A 19,268-nucleotide genomic window follows, 5' to 3' on the forward strand; every position below is an offset into this window, starting at 1 on the left:
GTAGCACCCTTTTTTCAAAAATGGAGTTGAGTCGGCATTAAAGGGCCTTCTGGGAATGTAAAATTCGAGCGCTGTGAAACAGACATATTTCTTCTCCCGCCCCTCCCACCCTTCCTCCTTCAGACAGGTGACTATCGGGAAGCTTATGGTAGGCCAGATGGGAGCAGAGATATGCTGGCAAGTACTGTTTCAAGATGAAGGAGGGGAAAACAAGGAGGCTGACATGTAACATATCAAAGAATCTCTAAGCACTAGGAAGTTGAACATGAATCTCGGGGCAGTCCAACTTCTTTAAAGATGCAAATTGCAGTCAAACACAGAAAACAGTAGGGTTCTGTTTATCCTTTCACCAAGGGTGCAAACTGCTAATCAGGCTCCATTGCTGGGCTGGCCATTTTGTTTATCAATAAACAGGAAGACAGTTAGTCTATAATTTTCCTGCCTAGGACTGGTAGCCAAAAGGAAATGCTGGCAGCTTGGTAGTACTGAGTTCCAGTTGCATCAAAACCCAATTATTATTGTAATAATGTATGGGTGTTTGCAAGTTGCACAGGCACACTACACATGCCCACAGAATCATGTGAAACATATTGGCAGGGAACGAGCTTGGTGATACATGGACTAAGAGGACCTGTCAAAATAGGCCGGTCCTCCAAGATCTCAGCTGGGGAGTGTTGTTTCAAAACACACACACACACACACACACACACACACACACACACACACTGGAAAAGAGTTAACATGGCAGATATGGGAATCTTCTACATGTTAACACAACATAACAAAAACATGGCTTGACTAAAATCAAACAACAAATAGTCAGTAATCTCAGCTCCAAAATGGGACGTTTGATTGGAATGTGCTATAATTACCACGACAAGCTCTGTTATCATAGAATGCTGTACACCCTCTGAAAGAAATGCTCAGAGTTGTTTTCATGTCAATGGAGCTATCTTCCTGACATAAGACCCAAATCTAAAATACAGGACAAGATTTGAAACCTCACAATAATTAACAATAATTCAATCATACACATGTTTAGGCATTCATATTGTCCAAATGACCTTAGTTCTTTGTTCCATTTTGTCTGTACAGATGCATTTGTGAACGATTAAGGTGCACTCTGAACTTCATGTAAATCCTGAGATGGGGCATTACAAATATGAAATACTAAAGAACTATCATTTCCACAATACATGCTTCTACTTTCCCCTGATTTTAAGAGATTTATGGTGCTTCTGTTAATATTGAAATAATACATGTAATATAAGTTATATTGATCACATGTAAGTCATTTATTCATCAAATGTTTGCTAAGTACCTACTATGTAGCATGCACTATGGTAAGGTGTGAAGGATATAAAGGATTAAGGTGCACTCTGAACTTCATGTAAATCCTGAGATGGGGCATTACAAATATGAAATACTAAAGAACTATCATTTCCACAATACATGCTTCTATTTTCCCCTGATTTTAAGAGATTTATGGTGCTTCTGTTAATATTGAAATAATACATGTAATATAAGTTATATTGATCACATGTAAGTCATTTATTCATCAAATGTTTGCTAAGTACCTACTATATAGCATGCACTATGGTAAGGTGTGGAGGATATACCCTTTTCACAAAGCTGACAGTCTAACAGGGAAGCAGATGTGGAACAGATCATTACAGTAAGGTGTGATCCTGTCATGATGGAGTAGGTGAACCAGTTACTTAACAATTATCTTCTGAATTGTTAATTTCTGGAATTTTCCACTGAATATTTTTGGACTGTGGTTGATCCAAAGTAACTGAAATTGCAGAAAGCTAAACTTCAGATAGTGCAGCCACATCTAAGTACCAGTACTGACTAAATGGTCTCTAAGTCTTGCACCTTTTTCAGCACCATGGTCAGCTCTTAGCCCTTGTCGTCCTAGGACAGTGTTTTTCAACCTTTTTTGGGCAAAGGCACACTTGTTTCATGAAAAAAATCACGAGGCACACCACCATTAGAAAATGTTAAAAAAATTTAACTCTGTGCCTATATTGACTATATATAAAGTAATTCTCTTGAATAGGAATCAAATAAACACAAAGAAAGTATTTTATAATTACTTTATTATGAAATATTAAGTAAACAAAATAGTGAAAAATTATAAAATTCTTGTCTTGTCTGCACCTACGGCACACCAGGCAACATCTCACGGCACACTAGTGTGCCGCGGAACAGCGGTTGAAAAACGCTGTCCTAGGAAGTGCAGCTGGGGGATAAAATGTTGTGGGAAACTGTATTCAGCCCAGAAATGAGCCGAAATTCAAGAAGGCTGTCATCTTCCAGACAACCCAGGAGGGAGGTGTGATCATGCATGTCCCTCCTCTGACCCACAAAGTTGAAGGCTTATATATGTAATTTGTCTCTGGGGGAAGCATGGAGAAAGCCCAGTTGTGTCTCCCAGCCAGAGAGCCATGACTGCCAGGATCAATGGGAATGCTTGATCTGGTTTTCCCTGAATCTCATGTCTTGATTCCAAAGTTGGGTTTCACATACTGACTTCAGGCTCCCTCTGCTCCCTCAAACTATTTGGAACAGTTTTTGTTTTTGTTGTTTTTTCCATTTATTAGCTTTGTCTACTTTTCTTTCCCACATGCATCTATCCATCACAGCTTCGGGAAAGAAAACCTCTTGACACTCCCTCTTCCCTGCAAACACTGCATCAATTGGGCCAGACCATCAACCTTCTCCTGCTAGTAGGAAAGGGAGATTACACAATATGGCTGATAGGCTTAGGGAAATAGCCTTTTGGGGCCCAACTCTCAATTGAAAAAAACTTGGGAAGTCTTTGGAAAACCCACTTTTACCTCAGGCCAGCTCACTGGATCATCTTTCTCATTAGGCTTTTGCTCTTCAGATAGATATCTAGGAAGGTATTTTTGGTCTAGTTATCTGGAGCTAACCAATTCTTTGCCAAAGAACACACTGCTTCTTAGACTACATTAGCTGGAAATTCAGGGCCCATCTGCTAAATTTTGGAGGTTAATTTCTAACCAATGGTTAGCACAATTGCATCACATGGGGAAAATTGTAAAAATATATTTGAAATAGACAGCATATCTATAGTAAAAATTAAACCAATGCCACCACCTCCATCACCAACCTGAGAAGCTCTGCTATAGTTAGAATACATGGTAAAAGTATAATATTATTATTTTTTGGTTTTCTCTCTAAATAAAAATGTTGCATTATGCCTTAAAATATTTCCACCTATTTATTATTGAAAACATGGTGGTACTTAATTCTTCATTTTGAAGTGTGGCCTCTAAAGTAAGAAAACTTGAAATAAAATACTATTATTTGGTATCAAGTATGCTACTCTGCAAGATTTTCTACTGTCACTCCTTTATTTTGGCGGTGGCTATGTGTACTTGTTCTTTAGTCATAGAAATTTAGCAAACTGCAACCTCTTGGGCTCATTTTATGAAAATCACCTGTAGGTTCCTGGTTTAAAAAAAAAAAAAAAAAAAAAAGAGGTTTTAATTGGTAGCTAAACTTGGAATAAGTTGAATGATTTTCACTATAGTCTCCAAGCTTTTTCTTAGTTTATTTCAGAGGAAATGGCTGCAGTTACCACTTTTATAAAGTTGCAGTTCATTAAATCTGGGTTCATTTCTTACAATCCTAATTTTGAGCTGGATGGAGCTGAAAGATCTGTTTCATTGTCATTGCTTATGCCTGGGTGTTCCATAGTCGGGTATTTCATATTAGAGATCATATTCAGTCTTACTTAATTGGATTCCTAGGAATTGCAGGAAAAGAAGTAACTGACAATTTGAAGCCTGCATCTCTTTGTAAAGAGATTTTGTTGAGCTCATTAAAAGGAAATTGCTGACTATTGTGACCCTAATAGAGATATTTTAATTCTTGCATTAAGAAGATGCTTGCTTTAAAGACTAAAACAATGAATGAAGGTAGGTGGAGGGTATTTTGTCTTCTGGGTTTTAAAAAAATAATTAATCCACAAAAGAGGACAGGTTATTTAAGGATATGAAGAGATTGACAAAAGACTGAAAATACTTTACTACTTTTATAAAAACCTGGATAGGTTTTTATATCCGAACCTTTAAGGATCAAAAAGACCTTGCAGAGTTGCTAAGCACAGTTCAGCTTTCCATACTGTTCCAAAAAGACTCACAGATACCCCAATTCCTATTGAAGAAATATCCTAAGCTCTCAAGTCTTTTAATAAAGGCAAGGCCCCTGGGAGAGGAGCCCTCCCATCCCAATTTCACACCCCTATTGAAGGAGAGTTAGCTCCTCACGCCCCTGTATACATTTAAACATTCACTGCCCGTCAGTTAGCTTTCTCCCTGTGGGGAGAGTACACCTCGCTAGTCTACTAATTTATTTCAAAGTGACAGCACGGAGGTATTTAACATTTAGCCAAATGGATTTGTGTGTGCATATGGTAAGTACAAATGGCGCTTTAGTGTCCGTGTGTGTGTGTGTGTGTGTGTGTGTGTGTGTGTGTGTGTGCGTGCGCACATGCTCAAAATGAAGTCAAACAAGAGAGCACAAATTAAAGAGAATACATATTTTCACAGGGTAGAAAAGGATCTTCCATGTGAGTGGCACATAAAGGTATTAGAGAGTAATTCAAGAGTTACCTGGTTTAAAACAAGGAGTGTCCGGAAATCATTCATATTACTCAAAGATTAATAATGAGCCAATAACCTTCACTGATAGTTGGTGTTTCTTAATGAGCAACTCATTCACAAATGCAATGACTGTAGATTCTGCAGAATCTGACAGGAGTCCTTGTATGAATTATTTGTTCAAGAAGAGGTACCTTGAGAGTGGCTTACTATGGAGGACACCATCACACTCCCCTGGCCTATACAATCACTGACCTTCCTTAAGGCCTCACATGTGTCCTGATATCCAAGATGGATGGAGGGAGCATGGAGGGGTGTGTGTGGAACTTCTGAAGAACTGACTGGTGCCAGAGGACAAATGGCTTCCTCTTGCTTTTCATAGCGGAAGACAGCTTGGACAAGACAGCCTCCTGGCAGCCGTGCCCTGTGCCAGGCAGAGCAGGTGGTGGGGAAGGGAGTCCCTGCTCTTATCCCTATGGGCCAAGGGCTCCCCTGGACACTGCTAAAGGCAGCTCTCCTCAGAGAGCCCATCCCCATCCCCATGGCAGTCCTGCTCCCATACAGATAAAGTCACTGTGAATGGGTCTTGCTCAGCCCAGTTCTCTCTTGCTCTGAACTGTGCTTACAGGGCCCAGGCCCTCGCAGGCAGATTCGCTGTCTCTAGAGTTTTTTGTTTGTCTACAATAGTTTAGGGAGAAGGTTAAAACAATAGCAAACTTGACAGACTCCTATCTGTGCCAATATTTTACTCTATGACAGGCAAGAATCTAAGGTATGAATCAATACCAGCACACATGGGCATTCTAAGCAATCATCAGAGACTTGAATTATACATCAGACCTGTGCCCAGGAGTGCAACTGCTATTTAGGATTAAATCAAACACAGATATCACTTATTATGTGCCAGGCACTGTTCTAACTACTTAAAAAATAGCCCATTGAGCCCTCTCTGGTTTGGTTCAGTGGGTAGAGTGTTGGCCTACAGATCAAAGGGTTGATTCCAGTCAAGGACACATGCCTGGGTTATGGGCTCAGTCCAATGTGCAAAAGGCAGCCAATCAATGAGTCCCTCTCATCACTGATGTTCCTATCTCTTCTTTTCCCTTCCTCTCTGAAATCAATAAAAATATATTTTTAAAAATAGCCCATTTATGCCGAAGCCGGTTTGGCTCAGCGGTAGAGCGTCAGTCTGTGGACTGAAAGGTCCCAGGTTCGATTCCGGTCAAGGGCATGTACATTGGTTGTGGGCACATCCCCGGTAGGGGGTGTGCAAGAGGCAGCTTGTCGATGTTTCTCTCTCATCGACGTTTCTAGCTCTCTATCTCTCTCCCTTCCTCTCTGTAAAAAATCAATAAAATATATATTTTTTAAAAATAGCCCATTTAATATAATTTTGGGGAGTAAATACTATTTTTACTATGATTACCCTTCTTTTACAGAAGAGGAAACTGAGGCACAGAGAGGTGGAATAATTTGCCCAATGCCACACTGTTTAGGATGAGATGTTAACAGAATCCAGATACAGTTTAGCTCCAAAGTCTCTGTTTTTGGCCATCAAATATGTTCCTCTATGTGAAAGAGGATGTGCTCACTATCCATTTTCCTAAAATTTCTAAGCTTTATTCCTTTAGAAATGACATTGCTGCTTTTTTTTTTTTTTTTTTTAAAGCAATATTTATTTAGCACTTGAGAGTTTACAGAGTGCTTTTCTATTTGAGTCTCACAGCAGGTCCTGTGGCTGGCAGGGCAGGTTTCACTGTTACCCATCTCTATGGGAACAGGCAAGGAAAGAAAGGCTCAGGGGATGACAGGGCCCAAGTTCCCTAGCCAGAAAGGGTTAAGATAGGGAAATTCAAGCAGGTCATCAGTTGCCAACCACCCTACCCTTTTCACTGAACCAGGCTGTTTGTATCAAAATACTTGCCCACAAGTGACATCCCATGTTTCATTAGCTTAGGTTCCTATAGAAAAGCCTTTCTTGAATCACAATTCAGAGTTCCTCCTATGACTTCTTAAATGGTCAGTATAAGATCCCTTATGACCATAAATTCCTGACCTATCCCCACTCTTTACAAATCAAATTAGAAAGAACATGAGTTTATGTTTATATAAGTTGCTTCTGTGCTTCAGAGGGGAATGTTTTCTCAGGAATTATTAGAGGCTGTGCTCACCCAAATAAGAAAGCATACCAGATACACAAAGCCCTGGGACACACAGAACAGGCCATCTTAACACCGGAGAGAGGGGAAGGAGTCCCAGTCCAGACTTGAGGGGACCAGAATATTCAAAGAGAGATTTCTCCAAGAAGATGAAAATGATAAAATACTGGATGCTTCTGAACATATTATGAAGAGATTTAGACAACTAGTGAAGAGGTGGGTATTAAATTAGTGACAGTTGAATAGAAAACTGAGCCCAAACAAAAAAATAGGTTGGCAGAAAAGGAAGGTAATTAGTTTATTACAACATAGTTCAACTCTAAACAGTTTATATACTAAATACTAATCTCATCAAAGTTACACATAGTTGTACTGAGACAACTGAGGGACGGCTCACACGTGGTGGGGGTAAGGTGATAATGGGGACAGAGACAAATCCCACAGCAAGGAGTCAATATCATGCCTAAAATTGGGGGGAAATCAAGAAGTATGTTACTTAGAGAAATGGGAGTGAATTCTATAATAAGCTAGAAAAGGTAAAAGGGATTCTCGCTGGAGAGAGGAAATGAAATAATAGTTAGGGGGCTGCTTTATTTCATAACTATTTGACTCTTTATGCATAACAATAAACTTTAGACTAATTTTGTTCAAGTTTACAATAAATTTTTTTAAAAGAATGGCTACTTTACTTTTGGCAATGTGGCAGACCATATTCTCTTGAAGAACCACCTACTGTGAAATGGATACATTTCAACAAAAGTGTTTTTTAATGTATTGCTGGAATCATAAGAAGGTAAGGTAAATTTCCAGAGGCCAATGTAAAATGATAACAACAAATAAGCTTAATTCTGATTTATGAGAGGTCAAAAATTATAAATTTAGGAGTCAAAGCCTCTATCAGGCCTAATATAATGTTCTAAGTCTGCAACAACTGTAAGGTGGGGGAAATAAACTGCAACTTTAGATTAGTACTATCCCTGACTCCAGGCAGACACACATTCTCTTTGGAGGAAAACCTGCCCATCCTAGACCCTTATAATTCCAAGAATTAATTCCAATCAATATGGGTCCATATAATGAGTATAAATCAGTGAACAACAAAGCAATTGAGATGCAAAAATATTGAAATTTGCACATTCAACAGATATGAAAAATAATAAAACAGAACTTCCATGTATGAAAAAATATATCCAGAGGATGGATTAAACAGATTAGACACAAAAGTGTTGCTTAGATATGAAGAACCAATCCAGAATATAGCACAGAGATAAAAGGAGACAAAAAAATATAAAAATATTTTAAAAGAGCCCTAACCGGTTTGGCTCAGCAGATAAGATCATCGGCCTGTGGACTGAAGGGTCCCAGATTCAAATCTGGGGAAGGGCACATGCGTGGGTTGTGGGCTCAATCCCTAGTAGAAGGCGTGCAGGAGGCAGCCAATCAATGATTCTCTCTCATCATTAATGCTTCTCTCTCTCTCTCTCTCTCTCTCTCTCTCTCTCTCTCTCTCTCTCTCTCTCTCTCTTCCTTCCTCTCTGAAATATATATATATTTCAGAGAGGAAGGAAGACAAAGAAAATTAAAAGACATATTAAAAGACAAAGAAAATAGACTAAAAAGCTCCTAAATATGTCTATCTGGCATCTGAAGGAAAATATAGAAAGGATGGACTAGAAGCAGCGTTTAAAGTACTAAGGATGAAAATTTAAAGAGCTGATAAAAGACACAAACCCACAAATATAGTAAAAGTAACTTATGCTATGTGAAAGAAGGAAAAAGAGAAGGGAGGGAAGAAGGAATAAACTAACTGTGGTCAATATTTTAGTAAACCTTCAGTATACCAAAGACAAATATCTTAAAAACAAGCCAAGGAAGAAAAGACAAGTAATCTAGTTTTCAGATGGCAACGAAGTTCTCAATAGCAGCAATACTAACCAGAAGACAATGAAATAATATATTCCAAGTTCTGAGAGAAAATAATTGTCAAACTAGAGTTGTGTATGAAGCCTAACAGTAAAGATATTTTCAAATAAACAAAAACTGTGACAGCTTTCTATCAACAAATCTTAACTACAAAGAAATTCTGAAAGATGCACATAAGGAGAAAAAAGGTTACCTGAAGATGCAAGAAGAAATAATGAGCAGAGAAAGTGGTAAAATATGTAGGTTAATATAAATAATTACTATATATACAAAGTATTGATATTAATAATTCAAAATTTATAGATTTAAAAGAGATAACTACAATACTGGGCAAAAATAACATAAACTACAAGGAAGATGATTGAATTTAAAATTTTCTGAAATTCTTGTGTTGTCCAGGAAGAAGATACAGGTTAATTTTAGGCTTTGTTAAGTATATGTGGCAAAATTTCAAAGGTAATCAATAAAAGTTAGAAATATAGTCATAGCTTCTAACTCTAAAGAGAGGAAAAATGGACTGATGAAAATAAACCAAAAAATGTCAAATAATCTTAAAAGGCAAAAAATATGAGAAAAAGAAGAAGAGCAGGTGAGGAAAACAGGACAAAAATATAGTTAAATATAATTACTGGTATATTTAAATTTATCAGTAATTACATTAAACCAAGTGGATTACTGTTTCAGTTAGAAAATAGAGATTATCCAAATGGATATAAAAAAATTTTTAAAACAATAGGATGCATATTTAAAACAAATATATAGAAAAGTTAAAAGCAAAAGGCTGAAAACAATATGCTAGGCAAATACTAACCAAAATAAAGCTGACATATTTATATCAGATCACATAGACAAATTTTAAAACAAAAACCTTTTTGGGGGGATATAGAGCAGCAGTGCATAATAATAATGATTCGATATACCAGGAAGATATAATTCTAAATTTCTATCAACTAATAATATAGGCTCAAATTATGAGCAGCAAAAACTGATAGAACAACAGAGACAAATGGGCAAATTTTCCATTGGAGAGTAAATTTCAACTACGTAGCTCAATAACTGATACATCAAGCAGATGAAAATCAGTAAAGATTTGGATATTTTAACAACATAATTATCAAGCGTGGTCTACTGGAAAACATAAAAAAGATATGCTTTTAGTAAACAGAAAATACATATTTTCCTTAAGCATTCATAAAACATTTATAAAAATGGCTCATGTGACAGGCCATACAGCAGGACATTTCCAAAAACCACATCATTCAGATCACATTCGGTAACCATCATGCAGTGATCTAGCAGTCAGTAACAAAATAATGAATTAAAATATCTGCCATACACTTGGAAATTTTGAAATTCTAAGTTCCTGCTGCTCAAACTATAGTCTGGGACCACTCTTGGCCCACACACTCTGACATGACCACACCACTGCAGGGGCAGAATAAAATGGGAATGTGAATTTAGAAACTGCCATAGCATTGGCATTGCTATGACACTCAAGCAGCATTTAATTTTCTAGCAATTCTTTTTTTGGGGGGAATTTTGCAGAAGTATAATCCGACAATAGATTGGAAATGCTTTAAAAATACAGCAAAGTAACAACAACAAATAAAGATAACCAAACTAGCTCTTCACCACAGAGAGTTTGGGAAACACTCTATGCATCTCATGGCTCAACCAAGAGATCAAACTGGAAATCAAAATATACTTAGAATCAAATGATAATAAAAAGTGTGCATTTTTATAGACTTGTCTTGTGAGTTTACAATTGTTTACTATTTTTCCTCATTCACCACCTGCCTTTGACCCCTCCAGGTCAGGGGCCATGCAGCCATCTTTGTTGCCCTCCTGCTTGCCATGATGCCTGGTTGAGTAAGTACTCAATACTTATTTAAATACTGAGCTTTTATGTTTACATATTTAAACTTAAATAATGAATACTTAAGTAAATTACCGTATTTTTCGGACCATAAGACGCACCGGACCATAAGACGCACCAGTTTTTAGAGAAGGGAAATGAAGAAAAAAAGATTCTGAAACAAATAGTGTCCTAAAATATTTTATGTGCATTAAAACCCAACATCACAGTCATAAACACATGTAATCAACCCTGTAAAGTAAACAGCAGCATTTAGAACCATTTTAGAGCCGGGCAAGCACACAGAGACCACACAGAGCCGGGCAAGTAAAAAAACTTTTTTTTTTACAGTATATGTGTAGGCTATATTTGGACCATAAGACGCAGGGACTTTTCCCCCCCACTTCTGGGGGGGGGAAAAGTGTGTCTTATGGTCCGAAAAATACGGTAAGTAAAAATAGCAGCCCTGGAATCCTGCTTCTAGTTACTCCATTTTTGCCATGTTGGCCTCCGCTGAGTGTCATGGAGGTCCACCAGGAATCCGTGATTACTTGGCTTATTTTCACTGTGTCCCAGCAAGCAGGGTCTTAGACAGGCCTGCATCTCCTCATGCATTTAACAACAAGGAGGAGAAGATGAGCAGGAAGTGGAGACAGTCTTTTCATCACCTACGCTTGGGAAGGTAAGTGGTAGTGCCTTCCTGGACATGAAGGAGCTGCTTAAACACAAATTGGATTAGCAGACCAGGATTAGAGCCCACTGGAAGGTATTATATTCTTAGAAACTGCTCTGAAAACTCCTATTGTTTTCATTACAAGACCATACTACACAGGGTCAATAAAATGAAATACTGGGTTAGTCTATTAATAAAGTGAGATACAGCCCTGGCCCAGTAGCTCAGTTAGAGCATTGTCTCAATGTGCCAAGGTTCTGTGTTAGATTCCTGATAAAGCAAAGTTGTGGGTTTGACCCCCAGTCTGAGCACATACAAGAAACAACCAATAAGTGCATAAATAAGTGAAGAGACAAATCGATGTTTCTCTCTCCCTTCCTCTCTCTCTCTCTCTAAAATTAATAAATAATTTTTTAAAAATAAAATGAGATATCAAATGAAGTGACTACGTTTTAATAATACCAAGGAAGTTGAACTGGGCAACAATAGTTTAGTTTAGCAAAACTGTACATATAACTAGATCACCTGAAGTGAGAGGTTTAACATGTGTTTCATAAGAAATAAGAACACTGAAAGTGGTCTATACTCTGTCTCCTCCATCTGGCCAGTGTGGCTCAGATGGTTGAGTGTTGCCTGGTGCACTGAAGGGTCGCCAGTTATTATTGGTCAAGGCACACGCCTGGGGTTTCTGGTTTGGTCCCTAGTTGGGGTGCGTGCTGGAGGCAACCAATCAATGTTTCTCTCTCCCCCTCTCTCTTCCTCTCTCTCTAAAATCAATAAAAAAATATTTAAAAAATAATAAACAAGAAATATTAAGAGGTGACTATAAGACAAAAAAAAAATAACGTGAGATATGTGAGAAGTGTCAGACTTATCTAGACATTTCAAATGAATTGAAATCCCAGGTCTAAATGAATTATAGTCCCAGGATGCTGAAAGAATTTGCATATATGAAATTCCTGTCATAATCTTTGAAAAACCAAGGAACACCCAAAGATGACAAGAAAAGAAAGAGGTTTCCAAGGAAGGGGGAAAAGGTTAATTATGGGATATGCCCACAATAAACTCGAGGCTGACAATTGGCAAAAATTCTAAGAGATACAATTCTGCCATTTACTGGCACTGTGACCTTGGGCATATTTCAAAACTTTTCTGTAAAGATTCAATGAAATAAAATAGAAAGCATTTCATATGCACAGAAAACATGCAGCAAATGGTACCTATTACCAGTTTTGTGTCTACATTTCCAAAAGAAGGTGGCAACAACTAGGTACTGACGTGGGTCTTTCAAGGCCAAGTCTCATTTGGCTAACCTCATTCTTCTGGCCACACAAAGGTGTGTAGAGAAAGTGTTCCTAAAAGGTGTGCAGGGAAGGTCTTCATTTTGCAATGACTCTAGATAAAAATCTCTTATAATATCCTTGTGAAAAGACTGAATTTTAGGAGAATGGTGTTGACTTCTCCATGCCTCAGTTTCCTTATCTGTAGAAGGCACATACCTCTACTTCACTGGGTTGTTATGCAAAAAGCCCTTAGAGCTGAAACCGGTTTAGCTCAGCAGTAGAGTGTGGGTCTGCGGACTGAAGGGTCCCAGGTTCGATTCCGGTCAAGGGCATGTACATTGGTTGCGGGCACATCCCCAGTAGGGGGTGTGCAAGGGGCAGCTGGTCTCTCTCATCAACGTTTCTAGCTCTCTATCTCTCTCCCTTCCTCTCTGTAAAAAATCAATAAAATATATTAAAAAAAAAAAAAAAAAAAAAAGCCCTTAGAACAGTGCCTGGCATTTAGTCAGCACTATGTAGATGCTTGGTAAATAAACTGCAACAGAATTTCCTAGTGGCATGTTTGTGTAGGACCTGGCTCCAACCTCTTCAACATTTTCATCAGAAAGTTGCTAAAATTTTATACAGTATAGATAATGGTCAAATACTCAGATAATATAAATGTTGGATGATGAAATAAAAATGCACAAAGACCTTAACTGTATTTCAGGGTAGGGCTATGAAATGAAATGCATGAGGTAAAATTAAATCCTAGATAGAGATTTTAAGAAAAAAAAATAATTTTTATTTATTTATTTATTTATTTATTTTTTTTAAAGTACTAGTCTGACTTACCAGAACTTTCTGTGGACAAGAAAGGGAAATGTAGTTGATTAAAAGCTCAGTGTGCACCCCTAGCCAGTTTGGCTCAGTCGATAGAGTGTGGGCCTGCAGACTGAAGGATCCCAGGTTCGATTATGGCCAAGGGCACATACCCAGGTTGCCAGCTCAATCCCCAGTGTGGGGCGTGCAAGAGGCAGCTGATCAATGATTCTCTCTCATCATTGATGTTTCTATCTCTCCCACTCTCTTCCTCTCTGAAATCAATAAAAAATATATATATTTTATAAAAGAACTTCTCTTTTAAATAAAAAAAACTCTCCGTGCATAAAATAGTGTGTCTATTAATTAAAGTGAAGTTTAAGTGCATTAGGAGAACCAGAGTGTCCTGATGAAGACGCAGATGCCAAGAGGGCAGGCACGGTTTGTCCATCATAAATTCTTTTCTCCCCTTCCCCTCCTTAGGTTCCAGGTACAAGAATGAGCTCTGGTCCTAGCTGGTTTGGCTCAGTGGTGGATAGTGTCAGCCTACGAACTGAAGGGTACCAGGTTCGATTTCGATCAAGGGCATATCTCTGGGTTGCAGGCTGGATCCCCAGTGCAGCCAATCAATGGTTCTCTCTCATCATTGATGTTTCTCTCTCTCTCTCTCTCTCCTCTCTCTCTCTCTCTCTCTCTCTCTCTCTCTCTCTCTCTCTCTCTCTCTCTCTCCCTCCCTCTCTCTCTCCCCCTCCCTCCCTCCCTCCCTCCCTCCCTTCCTCCCTCCCTTCCTCTCTGAAATCAATTAAAAAATTATTTAAAAAAAAGAATGAGCTCTGGGTACAAGAATGAGCTTAGGAACACAGATGAACAGAAAAGAAATGAAGGCAATAACACGTCACATTTCCAACTCATCTGGATAGCAGGACACATCCTCCGGTGGGTATGAGAAGATGGCCTCAAGACATGTGAAGAAATGTAATTAGAAGTTCATGAGGGCACTGAATGCCTCACTGTGCTAAATGCCAAATAAATTCCCCTCTAATCATGATTACTACAGGATTTATCTAATCTATTTCTTGTAGGAAATCAAGCTACTCAGAGGCATTTTATCACATTTTTCCCTCCTAATAATCTCTGTCCCTGACAAAGAAGATTTTATTATCCCAGAGTATAGATAAGAAATTGAGGCAAAGAAGTAAAGTTAATTGCCCTAGGTCACAGGATTGGAATCACAGTATAGCATTTCATCTTAGTGTGTACCACATGAGTTTTGGAAGGGAGCATGCTGGAGTCACATTTTGTCCTTTGAGAAAAGGCTGATTTACCTTAATCTCTGGCAGAAGATTAATTGTATTTTCCTTAGTGCATGTCAAAGACCTTGAGTAGACACTAAAAATTCCACATGCTTATTCTAAGCCTTTCCCAAATACTTGGAAAGCCGTGAATTGACCATTAGGAAGATGCTAGAAATTAACTTTCTTAAAAAATTAAAGCAAATATTTGTTTGCTAGAATCTCCAAGAAAAAGCAATCAATCAAGAAAGTTGTACAGTACAGCCATGCTATTCACCCAAGGCAGGAAACTATCCCAATAGGCTTATATTGAGATGGTCAGCTCCTCTGCCCCCAGATCCCCACAGTCCATTCCCAGCCCAACCTCCCTGTCTAGGGACTAGATAAACGTCAAGTGAAAGCATGCTTTTAATAAAGAAAGTCCAATGCAAACATTAATTATGGTTCTAATGATTTACATATTTCACCTAATTATTGAAAAAAAAATCCATGTTCATTATAAAAACCTGGAAAATGAAGTTAAGCGAACCAAAATGAATCAAAAGCCCCCACAATGCCACCATCCAGCAAGAATCTTTTGTACCTGTTTACAATTGGATGTTTTCTGAGGCTCATTTCTCTGGTCAGGCCATGTGTAAGACAGCCAAAAGCTGCAACCCTAAGTTCTATGCACAGTTTCCCTTTAAGTAAGTAGAGAAAATAGTGACTTATCTGTAGAAACTCTCTTTTATTTTCTTGGCACTTTTCCCATAAGAGACAAGACCACTACTTAATATACCTGGCAGTAAAAAAAATATATAAATAAATAAATAAATAAATAAATTCCTAATGGCTTGAAAAATTTAAGCTACATTTCTAAAAATAAGTCACTTATCCAAACTAGCAAATATCAGGGACAAAAAGGATTGTGACTATTTCTTTTTACACACACATAGCTGAATGTCCTGAAGGACCTGATTCTTCCTTTCTCTTGGAGAAAAGAGACGCACACATTCAGAACTCATACAAGGGCTAAGTCAAGGATAGATTAGTCATCAGCAAAAGAGGAGAGCAGTCGAATCTTTCCAAATAAGCAAGCCAATGTTCCCAGGAGAGCACCACATTTCAATCCATTTGTTTTTCCCATCCTTAGCAAAAAAATTACGCCATTACCTTTTTGTTCATGGCCACGCCGTCCTCACAGTCGAGCACCGCACAATCTACATTCAGGGATGGAATCTTCTTTATTTTCTTTTCATCATTTCCAGGTACATAGAGCACTGCCCTCCGGGGAATATACTTGTGATTGGATGAGGAACTATAGCCAAGCCTGGGCACATCAGCCGCCAGAGAAGCTTCCCTGCAGGAGACATGATTGGGATTAGTCCAGAATAGAGTTTATTTACAAGTTTTTGAAAAACCTCACTTTAATTCAAAATTAGAATAGAAAACATGGATACCCTGTTTTAATTATGGCAGGAGACAATCACACATAACAAGGAGGAAAACAATAATAATAGAAATAACCAAGAAACAAAATGTAATTTGGGCTGAGGTTTACTAATTTATAACATTGTGTAGAGGCACAATTTTCTGAGAAAAGGAGTGTACTTATTTCTTCTTGGGAAAACACTTCTAGTATTAGTATGCTGTCTAGATATCCATAGAGAAAAAGGAAAGACATATTTATATCCAAAAGTTCCTAAATAACAACACTATCAACAGTTATATGAAAATTAAAAATAGAATATAAACTAGGTAAGCCTGAGTCTTTTCTAGTAGACAAATAAGTGATTCAACTTCAATTTTAACAACAAAAGATAGTTGGCCACTTCTAGAGTAGAAAGGACAGTTAATGAGAAAAGACCATTACTAGCTCTGTAATTGCAGGCAATTTAATTACTAGAAACTTCAGAGTCTTCATTTATAGAAATACTCATTTTGCAAGATGTGAAGAGGATTAAGAAAGAGGAACTAATGCACAAGAAGCACTTAGCGAGAGCTTGGCAGATATTAGCTCCTTGATGCGTGGTGGGCATAGCAAGAGTAGTAGCAGCTGCTGTTGTTCTTAATAGAGAAACTCTAGCTGTCAATAGCCCCCGCCTGCTCCCAGACACTTCGCTCTCCTTCCTTTTCCTACTGTGCTCAGTCTGGCCTCCTGAGGAAATAAGAGGAGTTGGCCAGAAGCTCCGATGGCTCACCGTAGCCCTTACCCTCCCCCTCCCCTGGTCCCTAGTTTGATCCTGGGAAAACCAAGTTTTTATCCCATAATCCTACCTAATAAAAGAGTAATATGCAAATTAACCACCACTCTGCTATACCTACAAGCCATGCCCACCAGCCGATCAGAGCGAGTATGCAAATAAACCTAACCAAGATGGCTATAGCCACTGAGAGCAGGAAGGAGGCTTGGGTATCCCAGGCAATGGAGGAAGCCAAGCTTTCCACCTGCCCTTGCTAGCCTAAGCCTCTACTCCAGGCTACAAAGTTTCAATTGTAGAAGGTAAATAAATTCCAAATAACCGAACCTCCGCTTAGGTCGCCAGGGGGCATGGCTGGCCTGCAAACCACCACAAGCCCCTCGCCCAGGCTGCCCCACATCCCAAAGGAACTACCACCCTGATCCGGGACATCCTTCAGGGAAAATCAGCTTGTCCCCACTCATGCACCAGGCCTCTATCCTATCTAATAAAAGAGTAATATGCAGACTGACCATCATTCCAACACACAAGATGGCTGCCCCCATGTGGTCAAAGATCCTGCCCCCATGTGGACACAAGATGGCCACCACAAGATGGCCAGCAGGGGAGGGCAGTTGGGAGGCATCAGGCCTACAACAGAGGGCAGTTGGAGGCGATCAACCCTGCAGGGGAGGGCAGTTAGGGGTGACCAGGCTGGCAGAGGAGGGAAGCTGGGGGGAAACAGGCTGGCAGGAGAGCAGTTAGACATTAATTGGGCTGGCATGGGAGTGGTTAGGGGGTTATCAGGCTGGCAGGCAGAAGCAGTTAGGGGCAATCAGGAAGGCAGGCAGACGAGCAGTTGGAAACCAGCAGTCCTGCATTGTGAGAGGGGCCCCAGATTGGAGAGGGTACATGCTGGGCTGAGGGACACTTTCCCCTACCCCCATGCATGAATTCCGTGCACCAGGCCTCTAGTCTTATATAATAAAAACTTAATATATAAGTCAACTGACCGTTAGAACAACTGGAGGAATGACTGGCAGAATGACCGGTAGTTATGATGTACACTGACCACCAGGGGGCAGTTCCTCCACAGGGGGAGCACCGCCCAGCGGTGGTGGTGGGAGCCTCTCTCGCTTCTGCAGCAGCACTAAGGAACAGCAAGCAGGAGGGCGGTAAGGAGCAAGGGGTCCTGGACTACGAGAGGGTGCAGACCGAGCTGAGGGACTCTCCCTCTCCCCCCACCCAGTGCACAAAATTTGATAAAGAAGTATATTATAAAGAAGGTGAAATCAGCTTTTAGAATCAGGAAAGGACTAGTTACATAATTTGAAGTGCTCAATGTAAAATCAAAATGTGGAGCCCCTTGTTCAAAATCTATTTGGAATTTCAAGATGGTGATAGAAGAAAATCAAACTAAGCATCAGACTCTCCTAAGCCCAGTCACACACCAGGAAGCCGGCCTTACCCACAGACAGAGCTGAATGCCATGAAGACTCCAGGTAGGGAGAGGGTAAAGCCCCAGCGAACTGGTAATGCCCTGTTTACTCTCCTGGATAACCAATAGCATCCTATCCCAAACCAGGTCGCCTTGACTCTTTACCAAAGCTCTATTTGGTAGTTACCTAAGTTAATGCCACCAACTATTTTGACTGGTTGTAGCATTTTGCCATGATTAGTGTGCCTTCCGATGATGTATCTCAAGAAAAACCCTATCTCTCTAGGAGTCTAGGGCCTACCGATGCTATGTGGACCCCTCATTCCTTCATGCTGCCAACCCTCATAAACTCTAAAATTCGAGTCTGTGTCTTATTTTTTCACAAGTATGCATTGTGCATACTGTGTCATCAAGGTTTGGTGAAATATAGGTGGATTTTTAAAGTGTACATGTTTTAGAGGACATTTTAATTAATACAAAATATTGGTCTGCTAATTAAGGATGCCTGAAATATTTGTCATCATTTTGCACTGATTGAAAATATCTGATTTATCTTTTTCAAAAGGGAAGAAATATAATGATGTAGCAGCAACAATCACATTTCACTTATCATTTACACTGGAAAACAAAATTTTCAATATACATTTCCTTAAAAATAGAAAAACGCTATTAAAAGAAATGGAAGTTTTATTTCCAAAAAATGCTTGGTGTAAAGTCACTTCTCATTAGGATTTGTAGTAACCACATGTGTAACAACTATTGAGGAGCACATGAGACATGGTTGGAAAGTTTGTAAGGAGAACATTCGGAGCAAAGGAACGTACTATATGCAAGGCCGCCAGTTTATTGTAATTCCAACTTAGGGAGACTTAGGGAAATGTTGAAGGTGGGCGCCCCTAATTATTCCCTGACCTTTCCAAACAAGTCTGTGCATGTGCAGACTCCCGGGTGTTTACTGGAATCCTTATGCTTAATCTTTTGGGTGTCCTTGCTCAAAGGACATTACAAACACGTGTGTGTTCCCAATATTATTTACCTTACTGATTGTATC

General features: G+C 39.2%; 1 protein-coding gene across 6 annotated transcripts in view; it reads right to left on the bottom strand.

Annotated features, from left to right (window-relative positions):
* The window catches only part of CLYBL (citramalyl-CoA lyase), a 220,658-nt gene that overhangs the window by 80,027 nt on the left and 121,363 nt on the right, over positions 1-19,268 (bottom strand). For all 6 annotated transcript variants that reach the window (XM_084880294.1, XM_084880293.1, XM_084880292.1 and 3 more), the window contains exon 2: positions 15,773-15,959. In XM_084880294.1, coding sequence (XP_084736420.1) covers positions 15,773-15,959 — 187 coding nt within the window. The remainder of the gene's footprint in view (positions 1-15,772; positions 15,960-19,268) is intronic.

This window comes from Pipistrellus hanaki (genome assembly GCF_964339955.1).
Source record: "Pipistrellus hanaki genome assembly, chromosome: 3".
NCBI classification, from domain to species: domain Eukaryota; kingdom Metazoa; phylum Chordata; class Mammalia; order Chiroptera; family Vespertilionidae; genus Pipistrellus; species Pipistrellus hanaki.